Source organism: Neolamprologus brichardi, chromosome 11 (genome assembly GCF_056152115.1).
Source record: "Neolamprologus brichardi isolate AB-2024 chromosome 11, ASM5615211v1, whole genome shotgun sequence".
In the NCBI taxonomy this organism is placed as follows: Eukaryota; Metazoa; Chordata; class Actinopteri; order Cichliformes; family Cichlidae; genus Neolamprologus; species Neolamprologus brichardi.
The window spans coordinates 6,358,651-6,376,348 of NC_142114.1; the positions used below are offsets into that span (position 1 = coordinate 6,358,651).

Here is a 17,698-nt window from a genome sequence, read left to right on the forward strand (position 1 = left end):
TCACGGTGCTCGCGCTAATGACTAGCTTTTAAAGCTCATCACGTGTTAATTGTTAGTTTTGTCCCTGAGGTTTGTAGGAGTAATTAATCCTATTATCAGAGCTCAGCTGTCGCTCTGTTAGTGCTGCTGTCAGCCCAGGTCGTGAGTCGGCTGATCTGATAGTTCTTCTTCCTGTACAAGAATGCACTTATTGCCTACTGTGTGTGTGCATTACGCGTGTCCAGTATTTTGTATTGAGATAAATCATCATCAGTTTACAAATTCTGAGCACATTTTAATGAACACACTTTTACTTTCCACACCCCCCCCCCTCCCCACCCACCCACTTTTCAGCGTGTTTTTGAAAACCTGGGATGTAAACACACCCGTCTCTAAAGCAAGGGTCAGTGTCTGTTGTTGAAATGTGATATTGGATGTAAATAAAATAGATGTGACAGTCAGCACAAAAAAAGATTTTTCATAGTTCGTGTTTGAAATCGATTTTTTTACATTTTCAAATGAAAACAATTCAATACAATTCAGTTGGCTACATACTGACATTAGAGGACAAAGTGCTGATCCCATCATGCTAGTATCAATCAAATACCAACATGGATCTGCATGGGTCACATGGTTTTATCAGATATATATGTAGGTGGCGACCATGTGACAGCCCACTTTTGCTCTCCTACACTTTAGCAACCCACATTTGTACACTTGCACTATTAAAGTATTTTCAAGCATCAGATTTGGAAGAGCTTAGAAAAACGAGTGCCTTCCCCATCTCTCTCTTTCTCTCTCTCTCTCTCCTCCGCTCCTCACCTCTCTCTCCCACCGTCTGACATCATCGTTTCAAGTCCCATCTGCTTCAGGCCACAACTGTCTTGATGAATGAGGGACAGCTGACACGGTGTTGTCTCGAGCACTTTCTTTCTATCTTTCTCCTCCTCCTCTTTCTCTTTTCTGCCCCCCTTTCTTCTGAGGCAGTTAGTGACACATCAGACCACAGCGGCGCTAGCTCTCTCCACTCGTCCCTCTCGCTCTCTCCCTCCTGCGCCCTGCTTGTCGAGTGTTATTTGGTCTGCTGTGTTTTATTGGCCGGTTTTTGTTGTGCAGCGGGACAATCGGGTGGTTTGGTTAGAGGAAACTGATGAATGGCGCATCCAGAGCAGTACAAAGCATCCTCCTCCCTGCTTCATTGATGTGTTGATGCGGCTCAGCTGGCTGCCCAGTGAGTTCGTACTGTGTACTGTTGTGGGTTTGCAAGCAGACAGATGCACATGGGCGCTCAGCACTGAAAAGGACATTCAATCTTCTTTATAGTCCCTCTCCCAGTGACTGCTTCTCTTGTGGCCTTTCTGTTCTCCTTTGCCCTCCCTCTCCCTCTCTCTGCTACAGTAGCTGTGTAGCATGTAACATGGAGTCTGTTTGGAGGTCACAGAGACGCAGTTTAAAGGCTACAGGAAGCCACCGTGAATAGTTCTTTTGGTGAACACATTTCTATGAATGAAATTCTACTCTAAGTGACAACTTATTAACACAGATCACAATTAGCTTTGGATGGCCAGTCTTGGTATAGTATCCTGATATGGCAGATATGACTGATATATCAAGTATGCATCTTTTACAGCCCGACCGATAAACATCCACTGTATATATATATTGTATATATGATATTTTCTTGTCTTTCAAACACATGTATTTCCTAACGTTTGTAAAGTGTACGTATTTATGAGCCCTTTTTAAGATTAAGACAGTTTAAAAATATTCTTGTTTTAATAGCAGAACGCCCTTTGTTCGACAATCTAGGCAACATCAACTGGTTGAAGGATGTTTCTCCCGTCTCTTCTTTACCTTTTACATTGTCCCATCCGGGAGGGGCTCAGAGTAGAGCCGCTGCTGCTCCACATCGAAAGGAGCCAGCTGAGGTGGTTCGGGCATCTGACAAGGATGCCTCCTGGGCGCCTCCTGGGTGAGGTCTTCTGGGCATGTCCAGAGGAGGCCCCGGGGCAGACCCAGGACATGCTGGAGAGATTATATCTCTCGGCTGGCCAGGGAACGCCTTGGTGTTCCCCCGGATAAGCTGGAGGAGGTGGCTGGGGAGAGGGAGGTCTGGGCCTCTCTGCTTAGGCTGCTGCCCCCGCGACCTGGCCTCAGATGAAGCGGATGAAGATGGATGGATGGATTGTCATTTGTCTGAGATTATAAATGTCAATACTGATAAATTGGGAAATAACTAATACTGGTTGATATATTGGTTGGGCTTGAGTCGCTTTTAATTCTTATTTGTTAATTATTTATTATTTTTAAACATAACCAAAGTTGACCCAAAGTGCTTTCCCATTGTAGTGATCCACGTGGGCCAAGAATACACACAATATGTAGTCCAAACACAGAATAGGGTGCACACAGGACTAGGAGTGAAATTTCAAATATGAAAGCTGCATTAAAGTTAATACAACTATAGAATAAATAGATGAAATAAAAGATACAAATATATACCACTTCCTCTTAACAACCATTAATTATTCCAGTAGGACCAAATAAGGATAGTTTGATTAAAGCACAAAGCAGTTCTGGACGGATTTACCTCCCTCTTTGACACACTGCTTGTCACAGTCGTTGCTTATCAAACGAGTGAGCGAGCAAGAATGAACCAAGTTGTGAAGAAAAGGAAACTGACAGGATAAAAACAAAAGGGCAAAGAGAGCTAATTAACTAAAGTGATACAGTGTAAAAATTACATTCAAAATGTTAATACAGACACAAAATGCGTGTGCAGCAATTAAATTCATAACTGCTGCTTTTCTCTATTCCCTCTGCTTGAAACGCATGAAATGTGATCCATAAGAAATACAAAAACTGCAGTTGGAAACAATCTGAATGAGAGACTTTATCTAATAACCGTCTTCAAATAATTTACTTTTTGTATTCAGTTATCTGTTAAAGTGTAACAACACAATTAATATTGACCTAATATACTGACATATACACATTTAATTGTAATTAGCATATTTATAGAAAGGCGACGCAGTCCATGCCTAGAAGGTAATGCTATTGGCTGTTAGGTTGTTGTATATCTACAGCTTGAAAAGCCTGACCTATTACACACACTCATCTGTCAGCATGTCACTGACTCCCTCACCGAGAGGTGACAATCCCTCTCAGTTATTTATTCCAACAGGATCAGTCACATATATGTGACCTGGCCTTCTTGCTTTCACATGCAGCAGGGACAGACCTCTCTTTCAGCTCACAGAGACAAGACGCTGTCAGCTTTCACGCTCTAAGATAATACTTGAAGATCTAAACCAAAACAAAGCACAGTTAACCCTCAGGTTCTGTGCGCTTAGATAACTATTTAATTCAAAACCCCAGAGAACACATTCAGCACCTCAGAGGGTATAAATTCCTCACAAGTTAGAGGAAACCGAAAGGATCGCTGCCTTTCGAAGCTCCTATGAGACCCCGGGTTGTTATCTGTGACTCTGGATATGGCTAGTCTGACCGTGTTATTCCGGTTGCACTACATGGGCTTTCTCAGGGACAGGAAAGGTCGGCTGACAGCGGAACCGCATCAGGCAGCTAACAGAGTCGGTAGGTGCACCCAGAAAGTGCTGCTGAGAGAATACTAAAGATGTGAATGTTAGTATTCACATTTCTTGTCTTTTTTATGGCTTTTGCGTCAAAAATGTCTGCACATGCTAAATTTCAGTGTCATGCTTTATGTCTAGATAAAGTCTTTGCTGCGGCTTGAATGCTGATGCACGCTAAGCACACTTTTGGTTGCTGGATCATGTTTTTTTGAGCCTCATATTTTTCAGTCTGATCTAAACTTTCTTTACAATTTGTAAAAAAAATAGAAAATGCAACAGTTTGGATGGATATTAATACAATTTATCCCGATAGGATAGGAAAACAGCAAGCTAATTACTTTACGCACCAATGTTGCGTCAGTTATTTTGAGGTTTGTTAACATGACGCAAGGGCTAAAATATAAAAGCTTTTCACACAAATGAACAAACTGATTATTAGTGTGTGTGCATGCTTCATCAATCAATTTTAAAGACTAACTGTATCAGGTGAAGAAGATCCAAGTCCCAGCAGACACACTGTATGTAAATACACTTGAAGAGATGACAAGAAGGACATTATTTACATTAAGGGCCCTGAGGTGGCCCACTGCTAAAGCTCATAGCAACAGATTCTGAGTATTAGTCAGAGAGCAGATTACAACCAATCATTATTAAAGCCTATTTCACTCACAAATCCACCAGCTACAACTGTTTGGCTGGCTTAACCCTAGCCAGGCACACAGGGTGGGGAGTAACTATTAAATGCAAAGCAGCACTTGTTACTAAATCTTGTTTTGGGGAGGGGTTAGTGACATGTGGGGAGACATAGTGAAGAAAAGCCAGTTGGTGAAGGCAAAAAGGAGCTGGCAGTGTCTTTGGCTTTCTGCAGCTCAGTGGGTGGCGGGGCGTTGACCAATATATGGCACGGCTGTTGTTTAGTTGCCTCCTCACCATGTCACAGTGGTATAATCAGAAAGCTAGAATGGGTAGGGGCGATAGCCACTGTAAATTTTGATAGGATGTAGTGTAGGACTATATAGATTGGAATGGTTTGCTGCTGGATTTAGTTTACCCATGGCAGTGCTGGATAACCACAGCTGGCAGTACGCCCAGGCTGGAAAAACCCTGATCAGGCTATCAGGTAGAGTATTGTTTATTATAAATGTATTTTGCTATGCTTATCCAAAATCCTGTGATGAGACACGGTGTGTGGTTAAAAAATAATAATGTCCACGAAGAGATATTTACCAAAATTCATTCCGATCTCTAGAGATGTATTTATTTTCCCTCCTTATTTAATGTTCGTGATCAGGAGCCTCATTAGGCCTCACAATGCTTTCTCAGTTGTGATGTTTGTGTCCCGTGATTAGTGCAGAATGGCTTTAATGCAATACAGCTGCATCAAAGCAGTTTTTAAGCCTGTGGTTTTATTGAGCTGTGTTGCTCTTTAGGTCACAGGAGCCAAGATGTAGGGGTTTGTGTTTTGATGTTTATGGCAGTCGGAGGGACAAGAGAGTCTGTCTATGTATTGTAGCATTGTCGGATGCTTGAAAAGGTTATCATTTTCCTGTTAAGTAGGTAGTAAGAGTGATTGAGATTAAGAACTGTAAGTTATATTACCATATAAATAGGAAGAAAATGAAATCGTATATTTGTTTATTGGGTGTTAAGGGTGCATTATAGTCAGTCTGCGCAGCCACAGTGGGTCAGTGCCATGTGTTGAAACAAATTGACCAGTACAGCTGGTCTTGATGGAAAGATTCACATATTGTGCATAGCATTGGGATGGTTTTAGTTCCTTAATATATTCCTCTAATGCCACTAGAAGAAATGACAGCTACCCATCTTTTTGTAGTAAAAAACATCTTTTTTTTTCTTCCTCTACACTAGTTTAATCACAAGACTGAGTACCTGTAGGGGTAATGAATGCAGGTGTCTGAGTAGATGACTTCTGAGGCGATTAGGAGAAGTGGTGCGATTTGTCACGATGGGTACACAGCAGAGTGAGATCCAAACAGAGCCAGCTGAGGGAGGATATATGAAGCCGCTGGCATAGTTTAATTTAAAATACATACACTAAGGCAACGCTTGGATCAATCTTTCCACCTGAGACGGAGTGAGCTTTTGTTTTGTATAGTAAAGCGCACTGACCTAGTCTTTGATCAACAGTACTGTAAAAGCATGAGTATGTGTGCACTGTGATGTTCTGATGAATGTTATTGAGGGAAATTAAAGCAGTGACAGGCCCATCAAACTTTGTTGCAGATTTTCAAAACTTTAAAACCCCCTTCATGCTGCAGCACTTCAGATGTCTCATTTTTATATTCTGTTATGGCTCTCCTGCCCTATAAAAGCCGGATAGATGCAAAATGCTGAGCGCTTCCAATCGAAAGGCCGTCCTCTGTTGTTGACATCGCCAGGATCAAAAAACCTGATGCTGTCGTCCTGCATCATTTATTTCAGCAGAGGTTAACTTTTCCCACAACCCGAGATTTAAGACTAAACTAAGTAATGCCAAACAGAAACAAACCGAAACAGTGGGTTACTAGTAGTGAGGCTGAGGGGAATGCCAAGTATGTCAGAAACAAATACAGTCAAACTGCAGAGGGAGGTGAGAATGGAGACAGACAGAGTGAAAGGACGTCACACAAGAGATGAAAAGTGCAAAGAACAAAGCGAGGAGGAGACTTAAACACTGAGGTTGTTATTCAGACTCAGTGAGCTGTGAACAGAACAGAGAAACAGCTGTAGCATCTTAATAAGAACACATAAAGGACTTATAATCTCTCAAGGTGTATTCTAACCGGATCGCAAATGAAACAGCTGCACATACAAACAGACAGCCGTGCACGTTGTCTCATGACCGCAGGCTCACTCCCAAGTTCTGCATATATGCGTATATATATTGCTGCAAAGTGCTACACTTGCAAGATAATTCCAGGAGTGTGTATGCAAGTGTTTTGCGTAGCGATGCACTATTATGAGGGCACAGATGTGACCACAGTAGTTCATTATCCAGCATTGAAACTTTGATTGTACCCTTCGTCGGCCTCCCTCACAAACAGCTCAGTGAAACAGCCTTCACATGCACAATCGGTGGCTTGCATAAGACTGCTGACCATTGTTTATCTTTGCACTGCCCCTCAACTGCTCACACACTCTGTTAAATAAGAGTTATAATTAGGGGTCGAGTTGTATTTGTTGTATTGTTTGACTTGGACATGATTTTACAGAGCTGTTAGTCCCGCGGTTTGTTCTGGACGATGACTCGTTCATTCAGCGGGCTTTTAATCTTTAACATATATTTAGTTTCAGTCTGTCATCTCTTAGGTTTTCCTGTGATAATCCCTATAATAACTTATTTACGCAAGTGACATTGTGTTGAAAGGTTGCATTTAAGTTTTCATTCAGCTTGTTTTAAACATTGTGCTGTTTGTAGTAACGTGCCGAGCAGCATTTAAAAAATTTATGAGGAAAAAAAAAGAAGAATCCATGATAGCTGTGTTTTATCTGAAGGAGCGCCATTGCAGATTTGAGACTTAAGCACAGTGTGAGAGCCACAGCGTGGTATTCGTTTTTTGTATTCTACCTTTCCAGTTTGTTATGATTTATTCATGGCCTCTTTCTGTTGGGTTTAGGGGTTATATCCCGGTCGAGGGGTTGCGGTTGGAGCAAAGTGTTATTTTTGCTGTAAGCCACACTGTAACAACAATATGAGAAACCCGATGAAAGTTGAGCTCGCCACAGTCCCCAGGCCCCCTGCCAGCTCCCGATGAAGGTCGCAGAACTAGTGGAGTGGGACAGGGGCTGCTAGAAGTGGCTTTGTATGTGAGGAAGACGTGTGAATGAAAGCGCCAAGAATAAATAAATGCAGGTGATTTACAGCTGAAGAGCCTAGAAAGAGAATCAGAGGGAGAGGAGCAGAACAAGAGAGAGCGCGATGAGAGAGTTTGCTGTTGTTTATCTTATCACCCTGTTGCACGGAGCAACACTCACTTCCTAGTCCTGGTTGTCACACCAGGGACATGATGACTGCCCTGCTTGTCATAGAGACCAGGCCAAACATTCTTACATGAAGGGAAAGGTAGCTTGATCTCCACTACACACTAGGGGGATGAGCAGAAATAGAACGCAACACGACAACTTCATATGGCAGACACATGACAAATCTAGGTGATGTGTAAATGAATGTGTTAACTGAGCTTAAAGATGCTTTTCTAAGCCTCTTGTAAAAAATAAAAATAGGTGCAACAGTTCAGTATTGAATTGTATGAGCTGCGCGTTGAAGTTATTGTGGAGTTATTGTGCTTTTTTAAGTTTCTGCCTTACTTTTGCACTAGTGGTGCAATGGTGGATGCTCGTGTTAAACACTATACATTATCTGTACTCTTAGATCTGTATGATGTCATAGATATATCTTTATTTCTGACTTACAGCTCTGTCTGTGAGCCCAGCAGAACCACCCACTGGCATTTCAGACTGAGAGGCAGCCAGTTAGAAGAAAGCTTGTTTAAAGTGACAGGACCTGGAGCAGCGTTTGTCAGACAGCGGATGAACTGATGGTTTGTGCTAGCGTCCAGTATAGGCTAAGCAAGAGCTATTTTGAACAACTCTGATTCAAAAATAGAAATATGGAGCTTATTGAGCTTAAAACAAATGGCATACCTAGTGTCACGATTACACAATTAGCTCAAAGTAAGCCAGAATACTGGCTGGAACAGTTTTGGCTAAATACATCAAAAATACTGCAAAAACCTCCAAAACATGATTGTATGCATTCAGAGAGGGAAGGTTCCAGAAGGATGCTGATGTATAGCTTGTCTGCCAGGTCTCACTTACACTGTTTCACTGTGCTGGACCTCTTGGACATGTTTATGCTGTCAGTGCATGTTACGACATTTTTAATAACATTATCTAACAAATACTATGGCTTGCTGTGTGGTACATCCCTTCCAAGATGAATGTGTTTCGGTATTGGTGACCAATGATCTGTTGAAGTTTGCTAGTGTTTTATTGATATTAATCTCCACTGACTAGCAAATATGTGTTTGTTCAACATTTATGGATATAGCTTGCTAACCAGGGTTGCTAGTGTTAACGAATAGTGTAACAGCTCGCCCTCTCTCACAAACTTTCTTAAAGAGCTAATATAATGGCATACAAAATCCTAAGGTTAAGGTTTCCAAGACTAGTGGGTGGCATCACAGTGACTATTTCCATCCTTTATGTACAGTTTATGGAGCGTCTGTGGCCTGTGCCCTGCTTTCTGCCAAAGTTCTCTTTACTTTTATCCAAAAAGCTTATGAATTGGCACATCCGTCCCTCTGAGGGAGCACTATTCTGAGAGGCTCACAAAGGATGTCAGTCACACTGCTGCACCGTGAAGCACCAGCCAGAACAGCACCAGCACACATCCGTACACATACAGAACCTTTAAAGCTACAAGTGTGCCTTTCTGTATATATAACAATGACAGGGTTAGATATATGTCAGGGAGTTTCCAAAGCTTCTGGACTGTCCAACAAGCTGTTCTGACTGGGTATATTGGCCCCATAAATGAATCCGCTCCCACACTTCCTCAGTGTCTGCGCTGTTCCCTAAAAGCTGCACATATACTGAGCCAAACCATGCTGAGCAGTGCAACAAATGACTCCCAGTTCTCTCTTTTAGCACTAACACATAGTGAGGGTCACATACTGGGCTCTGACCCAGAACTGAAGTATGGAAGAAGCATATGAACAGTTCATGTTGCTCTTGCATTATAAATCTTCATACGTGGTCACCACTTAATTTTAAAGCGTCTTGCATTCTTACAGCTGTAATTTGTTAGATTCGTCCTGTAAAACATTGTTGTATGATAAAATGCTGGGTGCACATTTTTAGTATGAAATTCATTTCATAGCAAGTGCTGCTCTAAATCTCTGAATCTCACCACAGTTATCCTCGCTGGCAGCTGGAATGCACGTTATCAAATTTTTGCTGGGATGGTCACGATATCGGCCAGTGGAATTGTACTGTAGCATTTCTGCAGCATTATGCTGCATGCCTGATCTGTTCCACTGCACTACATTTAGCCTGGCTTGTAATTGGTCTGAGTTTGAGGTTACGAGGTTATGAGCCAGAGGATTGGCATCATGTGGCATGGCAGGCTGCACAGATGCACCGTGTTCAGTCTAGCCTGTGGTCTGACGGATTGGAATCAAAGGGATTGGCCCTGTGCATGGAGGCTGTGATTTCCAACTTTCTGTGGAAAGACGACGCACATATGCTCATTTTGGATTATGAGATGTTGTTACAGCGCTTGTAGGTGAACCAATTGCTTGCAATTATCTCTGCATGTTTTGCAATTTTGGTTGGGGGTTCGTAGAATTTCTACATTACTGTCTAAACTTACTGCATTCATTCCCCCATTACATCTCAATAAAGCCTTCTAAAAACTAGCCTGTAACCCAGATTGGAAACGATGTAGGATGTTCTCAGTCTGTGCTGTGAAGAATTAGTACAACACTGAAGACAATCTGTTCTCCAGTAGTGTATTCAGATTAGTATGTGAGTCTTTCCAGCCCGGAGTTAGGAGGGCAAAGGGAAAAGGATTGCCATGCTTCTGCTACACGACTACGCGAATTGATGGATTTAGGGCACAATCCTTTTGGAGTTAGAAAGACAAAAAAAGGGCTGAACAGAGTGAATCTATGTCATCACCTCTTGCTCCGACTCTGCTTTCTAAATTCATGCAGAGCAACAGGAGTGAAAACGCAATGTTCTTTGTGGAATTTTGGAATCGCAGAAACATTACAGTTTCGAAACCACGCATGAAGCTCTTTACTCCCACGTACAGGCTCAGTTAAGATCTCACGTGAAGTTAAATGCAAGCTGCAATTTTCTGTCTTAAGCTCAACTAAACTGTAAGGGTTGACTGACCCTCGGGCAACATGAAAACAAAAAGTTTTGCCAAGTTGCTGCCACTACTAAACATACAGCAGTTTGCATTATTATACAAATGAGCAAACTGTACGAGATCATCTTTGCTTTTTGCTTGTTATTGATTGCAAAAAAGAGAGAAAAATAATTCACCTCTGACTTTTTCTTCTATTCAATTCAATTATTTTTACTTTTATTTCACTAGCTGGGCCCACGTCCTCATTGTATTATATTGTATTTGACAGTGTTTTAGTAGGTAAAGCTGAATGCTTGGACATGAATTGAGCTGTGGTTTGGGGAAGGCCTCGAAGGGGACTGGCGACAGCTCCTGGGCCTGGCAGATCCCCATGTACTAAATAGGAGTGAAGAAGTTAAAAAATTGAGAACAAGGAGGGAGGGAGGGTGGGGCACGTAAACAAGAATGAACAGTTTGCAGAACTGGGGGGAACCTATATAGCTGACAGTTGGAAGGAGGCGTGGTCCCGCTTCTGAAATTCCGATACATAATCTCCAATTATATAGCGCAAAAGCATTGTAAGGTAAAGACCCTCCAATATTACAGGGAAACCCCAACAATGAGAGAACAGCCAATCAGTAAGCACTTGGCGAAAGTGGAAAGGAAGAACTCCCTTTTAATGGAAAGAAACCTCCAGCAGAACCAGGCTCAGGGCAGGGTAGCCATTTGCGATGACTTGTTGGGATCGTGAATATTACATGGTTTTGAACCATACTGAATATCCATTAAATTAAAAAAATAAAATAAAGTAAAACAATATCAGAGTATAGTGCACGACCTAAATATCTAGTGGAAATGCAAATTGCTACAAAGAGCACGCCTCGCAACCCACAGAATTGTCTTATTTCACGCATTATGTGTTATTTGCACCTTTGATGGATGTCTGCACAATGTCTCCATAAACAAATGTGCAAAGAGACAGAGAGTGTTTAAGTGCATATGTCGCTGCCCACATTTCTGTCTATGATGAATGACAAACTGTTATGCATTGCATATGTCTAGATGATCTGTCATGTCTGTCATCCTATGTTTCGCATTCATCAGCTGGCATATCCTGATACTTTCTAGATTTGAGGAAAGATATGTTGCTAAGGCCCTTTGTCTTTATTTCCTGTTTAAATTGTTGTAATATGTTATAATAATAAAAAGCGTACTATAAAGGCCATATTTTGTGGACAAGCATTATTCATATTACAGGGTGCTGAATGCACGCCACCAGTAAAATGGATTGTACTCATTATGAGACCGCTATGAACAAAGAATCTGTGATTGAAAAGCTTTATTTCATGCTCAGTAGACTTGTAAATGAAGGGTCGCATGTAGTGAAAGGAGGAGATTGTTGTGTGTGTGCTTCTTTTGTTTTAATACAGTGCTATGCAAAAGCCTCGAGCCACCCCCATTTCTTTATATTTCGCTAGGAAAATTGGAAATGTGTACAAATGGGTGCAGGGAGTTATTGAAAAATGTGTAAACATAAATTAAAATACAGTACTTAAGGGAAAAACAGCTTTTGCACAATTGTAACAAGCTTGAAAGTCAATATTTGGTGTGACCGCCTTTATTCTTCAACACAGCTTTAAGTAATTTCTTTCTTCATTAGTCTTCAGGAATAGTTCTCCAGGCTTCTTGGTTTCCATTCAAAGATGAGCCCACGTTGGGCTCTTGGGAGGCTATGTTGTGTTTTTGACCAACAAGGTATGCCTTTTAATATTTTAGCAATTGTGTTACAAAATGAAGTCATTTCACCAATGAGATTTTTTCCTCATAGTATTGCATGCTGGATCGAAGTTTGATGGTACTTTTCTGAGTTCATAATTCCATTCCATCAATTCCACCATGACATGATGATGTAGACATTCACTGCTGTACCTCACTGCTGATCTCCTGTGCACATACCAATGGCCATTTGAACCAAAAAATTCATCTTGGATTCATTACTGTCACTGATTTCCAGTCAAATGTAATTTGACAGCCGCCCTTCCACTGATGAACTTCGGTCAACAGTAGATAGATCAACTGATGGGCCAGCTGCTTTTTTCAGTTCGTGTGTCAGGTCAAGGATTTATTCCTGTTTCTTAAGGACATGATGCTGTTCATTTGCTGAAATGGTTTTTCTTAGGCCTGGCACGCCTTTTGTCCAACGCTTGTCCAGTTTCCTCAGATTTTTTTAAAGCCATACTGCACACATGCTGAGACATAAGTTTTGGCTAACAGCGGTTTAAGACTCAACTTGTTGGTTGAAAAAATGCTTGGACTGTGTTGTCTTTGACATTTTTCATAGATTCTTTTGAAGAAATGGAAACAAATGATGTGTTTTTGCAATACAATTCTTTCCTAAGTTTTCTGTTATGTGTAGACACAACACTGGTTAATCCTTTGATTTAGTTACCTTTTTTATGCTTGAATGATTCATAGTTCAGTGTTAAGTGGTTTGGTCAGGTATAAGGACTGGATTGAAAATGAGTGAAAATGTCCAAAGAAAAACTTGAACCTCCCCCAGAAAGCCTGAAGAACTACACAACTGTGTGTGTGTGGCAAGAGGCGGTGATGGGATGTCATGAATCACAGTGTGTAGGGTAGTACTTACTGTTTACTAAAATTAGGAGAGGCTCTGATGTCATAAGTAATAGGCCATCATACTGTGAAACTTTCTCTTTACTGCCAGCTGCTCTCGATTTTTTTTTTTTTTTTTTTAGCAATGCAGCATTTATGTTAAATTCACCACCGAATTTTGAAAAATTAGTATTTAGGCATTAAAATATACAACTGCAGCTCTGTTTAGCTTAGCACAGTCCTCAACATAAATCTTAAGTGCATATATGCCCAGCTTTCTGCTGACCTGGTCTGATCTGTGGTGTTTGAGAAAGGTGCGTAGCGTGAGTTTTGAGCGGGGAAAGCAGGAGTGTAACAGAGGTCAGTGCTGGCTGCGTGCCAGAGTCAGTATCTTACATAAACTAGCACTGAGAGGAATGTGTCTGGGCACACTTCACAGGAAAGGCACACATGTGCTAACACAAAAACGTGCTAGAGGTGTATTGTTTCTGTTTGCCTTTGCTCTGTATAGTGCTGATTTTCAGTGAACGCAGTCCCAGCAACAAAGCACTATTCTAAAGACACACAATGAAGTCTCTCTGTTAACGCTTTCCATGATTATTACTATGTTTTGTTTTTTTGTTTTGTTTTTTTATCTGCAAGTCAAGAGAAGACACACAGGTGTAGGAGGACATGACAGGCTTAAAATATGTGGGTTTCCCTATCCTCTTACCAATGGAAAGACAATAAAAAGCCATTGTTGCTACGTCAGTCCCATTTTCTGTCAGCTGGTTGTGACTTTATCCTTGAATCAGTCCAGTCGCTTCCTACAGAGAGGTGACGTGATACTACTCAGGCCTGACTTCAAACCGTGGCTGAAATCAATATTACAGGAGCTGTTTAAACCTGCGGGAGCTATTTAGCTGTTTCTCTCTTTGCTTTTCTGCAGTCCTGTGTGTGTGCTGTCACAGCTGGTCGTTCTGTCCTCATATTCTTCTCTATGCTTTCACAAATCCGACTTGGCTTCTCTATTCCTGTGATGTCTTACTGTACATTAAAAGATAGCCTGTTTCTTGTTTCTTCATATCTTCAGCTTATAACTCACTTGCAACCTAGGAGACGCAATCACAGGTTTTATGGCACTCATGTTGAAATATATCTACATTACAGCATGTCACTCAGTGTCTGAATTGTGCCATCAAGCCATCACTTTTTTTAGAGTAATATTAAGTCACTACCTCCTGCTGGAGATATTGGCTTGTACTTGTCACGACTGACTTTTATTGAAGGGAATTTGGCATGATTCAGCACTCAGTAGACTGGTCTCTCTGATTAGTTGGTTTCTGTTGGTAGTCAGTATGATAAAGTGCTTATATTAGAAATGCCAAAGCAGCACCGTGTTTGTGCAAAGTTGTTAATACGTATTTCTTTTTTTGACCCCCTAGGCTCTGTTTATCAGAACTTAGCCCTCCAAACGGCGTCTTATTGAAGCGTTTTATGCAAAGCAGGACTGTTATTTTTCAGCGCCATCCTGGATGTGATAGTCTGTGCCCTCAGTTCTAATAGCATTATCACGCCTTGAGTCAGTTGTAGTTCAGGTGATAGCGGTGATTTATGTGGTGGCGGGACTTAAGATAATGAACCGCATCGGTTACATTTCTTATGTGTTTGTGTGAGAGAGATGACTAAGAGCTATGCGAGGAATATCTGATGACATCACTAGCAAACTGAAAGTGCAGGCAGAGCCCCCTCCCTACCCGCCAGCTCCTTACTCATATATTCACCAGCCCGAAATGTCAATATCATCATGGCTGATGTATATTTTCTTTTACTAACTATGGCATGATAGCGTTCAGCTATGCATTATTGCCCTTTTCAGTCCTCATAATGAAATTTCCTGAAAAATAAATATGCTTATCAGTTATCACCAAATACCAAAATACTGCCTTCAGTAAACGTGTTGTTTTCATGACTTCAGCATGATTTGATGTGAAGGAGAAAGAGAGACTGAGGGTGTGTGTGTGTGTGTGTGCATAACTGCTCCATCTTCCTGGTATTAACCATGTGCCATCTGTTGAGGAGGCGAGGCAAAGGGGATGACATTTCAGCAACATAGTGTAACACACTGACTATTGTGGGAATTCCTGAGTAAACCTAAGTAGGCTGAACATTCAGTGCTAAAGCAATGGACTATTTCAAAAATAATGCAAATGTAATAGCTTGCAAGATACAAGAAGCAGATAGTTAAAACAGAGATTTTCTTGGCGACTAGTTAGATCTGCAGCCAGTCTGCTACTAGTAACAACATCGACCTTAACACTAACCAGTTCCGGATGATCTGATATCGTCGTGTTGGTGTTGTTCCCAGATCATCATGAAAATGTTGTTCCAGGTTCAACATTGCAAGTGACCAATCACATTATTGTGACGTTATTCTTTTGCGCACCAACCCATTCGTGCATTTATGAAATTCCAATGTTGCAAGGACAATATCAATTCTGCTTAGCGTTTATTAAAGGGTTAGGGTTAGGGTCAGGGTTAGGGTCCGTTGATCGGCGGACAAAGGCGGTTTCTCGCAGCTTAAGTACAGTTTTTTGTTTTACGCCGGTTTTTCCCGAAGTCGCAAAAGTATGACATCACAACATTGTGATTGGTCACTTGCAATGTTGATCCTGGAACAACCTTTAGTATGATGATCTGGGAACAACACCAACACGAGGATACCAGATCGTGCAACCAGTTCCATAGAGCCACTTCTGCTGTGTCTGTGGTCATTGATATGAACAAAGTTACTAACAGCATTATAATGTACATTTATGTTGTTTTTTTGCGCGCCGTGCTATAAAGTGGGTTACCTTATTTAAGTGTTTTGCCTTTTTTTTCTGGAGGCTTCGGTTATCTTTAAACATGGTGTGTTGCAGGGTCATGTATCCTCTACATGGGTATAAAGGTTGAATGAACTTGGTCTAATTGCTGTCTCTGCGTTAAAGATTTTGATTTTAAATATTCTATTCTGCTTATTTTTTCTGTTTCAGGGTTTCATCGTAATGAGGATATGAAGGCCATTGATGTGCTTCCAATCCTCAAGGAGAAGGTTGCCTTTCTCTCAGGTCAGTGTCATTTTTATGTGCTGTAATTGTAAATATCTGTTTCGACTTTAAGTTCAATGAAACTTCCATCCATCCTTTTTCAGTGAAGAAGTCAGTCTAGTTACTTCTGACATTCAGCAAAATTGTGCTCTTATTTACCCGTTTGAAGGAGCCATTGTATCACTATATTGCTGTAGAGTCCTTACAGTGCTCTATGTTTGGTGTCATTCCCTGTATTTTAGTGTCTGCAAGGCAGGCTGGAGTAAAGCCACTTTAGCATTTAGACAAACCTGAGAATGTGCTTTGCTCTAATTCTACTTTCTTAGACTGTCAGCCATTAAGAAAATCCCTTTGTTTCTATCAAATAATGTATTCTGTGAAACCTGTCAAACATTTTTTGCTCATCCGGCCGAAAGACCAGTGAGCTTAGTCCATGGTGAGTTTTCTGCCCAACCGAGAATTGATACTTCCCCTGGAGTATTGGTCGTTGTTTAGTGAATCTTGCCGATTCTTGCAGCCAGATGACCTAAATTATCGCATTTATTGTCTAGTTTAATATCTTAATCTGTTTCCTCTGTATCTCTAATTTTCTTCCAAATCATGTTATTTTTCTGATTTATATTTCTGTGGTTGACCTTCCTCATGAATCTGTATTAATTAACATAAACCATTATCCACAATATTAAATTAAATTAAATTAAAATTTTATAGGAGTACACTTTTCTAATCACATGGATACTTTTTGATGTCTCATTTTTTGTCACCTGCTTCTTCTCTCTCTCTTGTGTAGGCTAGGTCATTTATCCAAATAGCTACTGTGATGACACCAAACTTATAGTTTATCTAGATTAACCAATCCCGAAAGCTTCAAAAAATGTTGCATATGATCACTGACACCTCATCATTTTCACTTGGCTTAAGCTAACTATACAGATGCTGCCTATGTTGCTAGCCTACTAGCTAGTCATGAGTTCGGTTAGACACTTTCCCTTTCCACATTTCTAATCTATTTATTTAGTGAAACATGCACAACTGAAACTCTAGGAACCAAAACTTGAGCAGTATTTTCTGTAGTACTTTAAGCCAACTATGTAGTGTGCTTATCTGCAGCAGGAGTCTCTATCTTTTTGACTGTATTATAAACCATTAGGGGCTAATTGTCTAATTTTGTGGCAGGTGTTCAATTTGCTAGCTTAATAGGTTGGCAACATGGGCACATTTTTGGCTTTAAAGGTGAGAGGTCAGTGACATCATCCTTGAAAAGTGTGAAATTTTCTCATGGAAATGGAGACTGATAGTTGTTGGTTCCCTGTTGCATTTGGTATGTGTAGCTAATTTATTAGCATTCACTTATTTCTCTGAACTGTGAATTTGACACAGCATGGTTTTGATCTGACTTTTACCTCATTTGTGTTAACTGTATTGGCATAGTTGTGAGTAATTTAAGATGCTTTTTTTCTGTCAGATTAGTAGTTGGTGTGGTTTGTTATAGCTCTGTGACTGGAACTCTATTAACACTCTTGTAACTGTGAGACTAAATTCACTCCTGGCTCTCAGCAAAAGGAACTTGTTTTGAAGTTTCAGTT

General features: G+C 40.9%; 1 protein-coding gene across 3 annotated transcripts in view; it reads left to right on the forward strand.

The window, feature by feature from the left end:
• Nucleotides 1-17,698, forward strand: part of triob (trio Rho guanine nucleotide exchange factor b) — a 108,871-nt gene that overhangs the window by 26,833 nt on the left and 64,340 nt on the right. For all 3 annotated transcript variants that reach the window (XM_087848026.1, XM_087848028.1, XM_087848027.1), the window contains one exon: nucleotides 16,059-16,133. In XM_087848026.1, the coding sequence (XP_087704152.1) occupies nucleotides 16,059-16,133 (75 nt within the window). The remainder of the gene's footprint in view (nucleotides 1-16,058; nucleotides 16,134-17,698) is intronic.